Source organism: Haplochromis burtoni, unplaced genomic scaffold (assembly GCF_018398535.1).
Source record: "Haplochromis burtoni strain Fernald_Lab_line unplaced genomic scaffold, NCSU_Asbu1 Contig_3291, whole genome shotgun sequence".
Classification (NCBI taxonomy): Eukaryota; Metazoa; Chordata; class Actinopteri; order Cichliformes; family Cichlidae; genus Haplochromis; species Haplochromis burtoni.
Genome location: NW_024585652.1, coordinates 1 through 3,072, shown reverse-complemented (window position 1 = coordinate 3,072; position 3,072 = coordinate 1). Strand labels below are relative to the sequence as shown.

The 3,072-nt window shown below is 40.2% G+C and overlaps 1 protein-coding gene across 1 annotated transcript; it reads right to left on the bottom strand.

The window, feature by feature from the left end:
* Positions 1 to 759: 759 nt before the first annotated feature.
* LOC102295484 (zinc finger protein 665-like) lies at positions 760 to 3,059 on the bottom strand. Its single transcript, XM_042217856.1, has one exon. It carries the CDS (start codon positions 2,904 to 2,906, stop codon positions 1,233 to 1,235), a length of 1,674 nt encoding a protein of 557 aa, XP_042073790.1. The 5' UTR covers positions 2,907 to 3,059; the 3' UTR covers positions 760 to 1,232.
* Positions 3,060 to 3,072: the final 13 nt, after the last annotated feature.

The following is a 3,072-nucleotide window of genomic DNA, read 5'->3' as shown; positions in this document are numbered from 1 at the left end:
CCTGCACATGTGATGTGTCAATAAAAGTGATTTGACTTGATTTGATTTTCCATGTCTTTTGTGAACATTTCAAACTGTGTAGCTCTAACAGGCGGTTGGCTAACACATACAGCACCACCTCATTACAACGATGAGAGGTTCCAGTGGAAAAAATACATACTGCAGTAACAATAAAGCAACAGCACTTTTTCCAGTTGTTACACTTATATCTTTCATTACAAGCAATTCATGTTAGAATACTTACAGAATTAAGCACTGCTACTTTTAACATGGACATCATACTAAAAAGTGTTGCTTAGGTAACAAACAGGCAATTCACAGGATAAGTGTTCATATGGAGAGCCTTCAGTTTTCAGGCCCCTCTTCTGTGAAACCGGTTTCCAGTTTGGATTCAGGAGACAGACGCTATTTCTACTTTCAAGATTAGGCTTAAAACTTTCCTTTTTGCTAAAGCGTATAGTTAGGGCTGGACCAGGTGACCCTGAATCCTCCCTTAGTTATGCTGCAATAGGTGTAGGCTGCCGGGGATTCCTTTCCGGGAGTTTTTCCTTTCCAGTCACCTTTCTCGCTCACTCTGTGTTAACAGACCTCTCTGCATGGAATCAAATCTGTTATTAATCTCTGTCTCTCTTCCACAGCATGTCTTTATCCTGTTTTTCTTCTTTGCCCCAACCAGATGGCCCCGCCCCTCCCTGAGCCTGGTTCTGCTGGAGGTTTCTTCCTGTGAAAAGGGAGTTTTTCCTTCCCCCTTCGCCAAAGTGCTTGTTCATAGGGGGTCATATGATTGTTGGGTTTTTTTCTGTATCTACTGTACAATATAAAGCGCCTTGAGGCAACTTTTGTTGTGATTTGGCGCTATATAAATAAAATTGAATTGAATTGAATATGCAACACTTATGAGGTCATAACTGATCTAATGGACTTCCACACAGTAACACTGAACAGGAGATTAAAGCTGAATTCTGTAAAGCCTGATTAAGATTGACCCAGCAGAAGAGCATTGGTTCAGATCCCTCGTGTTTCTAGCTGTGTTCAAATGAACTTTGTCAGGATAATGTCCCATTAGTCTGCCACTTTTGTCACAGCAGGACACTTTGTAGGTTTGCTGATGCCTCAATAGGTTTGTGTTACGGATGAAAGACTTCACACTGCTCATATTTCAGTGGATTAACTTTAGTGTGGATGAGCTGATGATTTTTTAGATGATGAAACCTAGCACAAGACTTTCCACACTAAGCACAGTTGAAAGGTTTAACTCCAGTATGAATGAGCTGATGTCGTTTTAAGTTGCAACTCTGAGTAAAAGATTTTCCACATTGATTACAGATAAATGATTTAACTCCACTGTGGATGAGTTGATGTCTTTTTAAGTGACCAATAAGAGTAAAAGACTTTCCACACTGATCACAAACAAATGCTTTAACGCCACTGTGGATGAGCTCATGTTGTTTTAAGTCTCTTTTCTGATTAAAAGACTTTCCACACTGATCACAGTTGAATGCCTTGACACCAGTATGAATGACCCGATGTGCTTTTAAGTAACCAAGCCGTGCAAACGACTTTCCACAGTGATCACAGCTGAAATGTTTAGCTCCTGGGTGGATGACCTCATGGACTTTTAAGCTGTAACTGTGAGCAAAAGCCTTTCCACACTGACCACAAACAAATGGTTTAACTCCACTGTGGATGAGCTGATGCGATTTTAAGTGACCAATCAGAGTAAATGACTTTCCACACTGATCACAACTGAAAGGTTTAACTCCACTGTGGGTGAGCAGATGGACTTTTAAGCTGTAACTGTGAGCAAAAGCTTTTCCACACTGACCACAAACAAATGCTTTAACTCCACTATGGATAACCTGATGCGATTTTAAGTGACCAATCTGAGTAAAAGACTTTCCACACTGATCACAGCTGAATGCTTTGACCCCAGCATGGATGAGCTGATGTGTTTTTATGTGGCCAATCTGAGTAAAACCCTTTCCACACTGACCACAAACAAATGATTTAACTCCAGCATGGATGACTTGATGTCTTTTTAAGTGACCAATCTGAGTAAAAGCTTTTCCACACTGACCACAAACAAATGATTTAACACCAGCATGCGTGACTTCATGTCTTTTTAAGTTACCAATCTGAGTAAAAGCTTTTCCACACTGACTACAAACAAATGCTTTAACTCCACTATGGATGAGTTGATGTCTTTTTAAGTACCTTTTCTGAGTAAAGGACTTTCCACACTGATTGCAGCTGAATTCTTTAACTCCACTGTGGATGAGCTGATGTGTTTTTAAGTCGCTTTTCTGAGTAAAAGACTTTCCACATTGATCACAGCTGAATGCCTTGGCACCAGTATGAATGACCTGATGTGCTTTTAAGTGATCAAGGCGATTAAAAGACTTTCCACACTGATCACAGCTGAATGCTTTGACTCCAGCATGGATGAGCTGATGTACTTTTAAGTTGCTACTCAGAGTAAAAGACTTTCCACACTGATCACAGCGGAACGCCTTGACACCAGTATGAATGAGCTGATGTCTTTTTAAGTTGCTACTCAGAGTAAAAGACTTTCCACATTGATCACAGCTGAATGCCTTAATACCAGTATGAATGAGCTGATGAGTTTTTAAGGGACCAAGTCGATTAAAAGACTTTCCACACTGATCACAGCTGAATGCTTTGACTCCAGTATGGATGAGCTGATGTACTTTTAAGCTGCTACTCCGAGTGAAAGACTTTCCACATTGATCACAGGTAAAGCTTCTGTTCCCACTATCAATGCACTGGCGTCTTCTGGGCTGCTTCATAGTGGTCAAAGGGACAACAACTGGATCTGTGCTTGCCGGCGTTGGCTGTTTTTTGCTGATGTCCTCAATGTGTTGAGGTTTTGGCCTGCTTTCCCACATCTCTCCTATAATGACAAAGAAATAAAACAGAAAACCAAATGCAGTTATGGTAAGAAGTAACCCATAAACTGTACAGATGTACACATGGCATTCTTAGAACCTTATTCAGATCAAAAGCATCCTCATAAATAAAATATCAATTTCAGAATTTTTAAAAAATATTTGT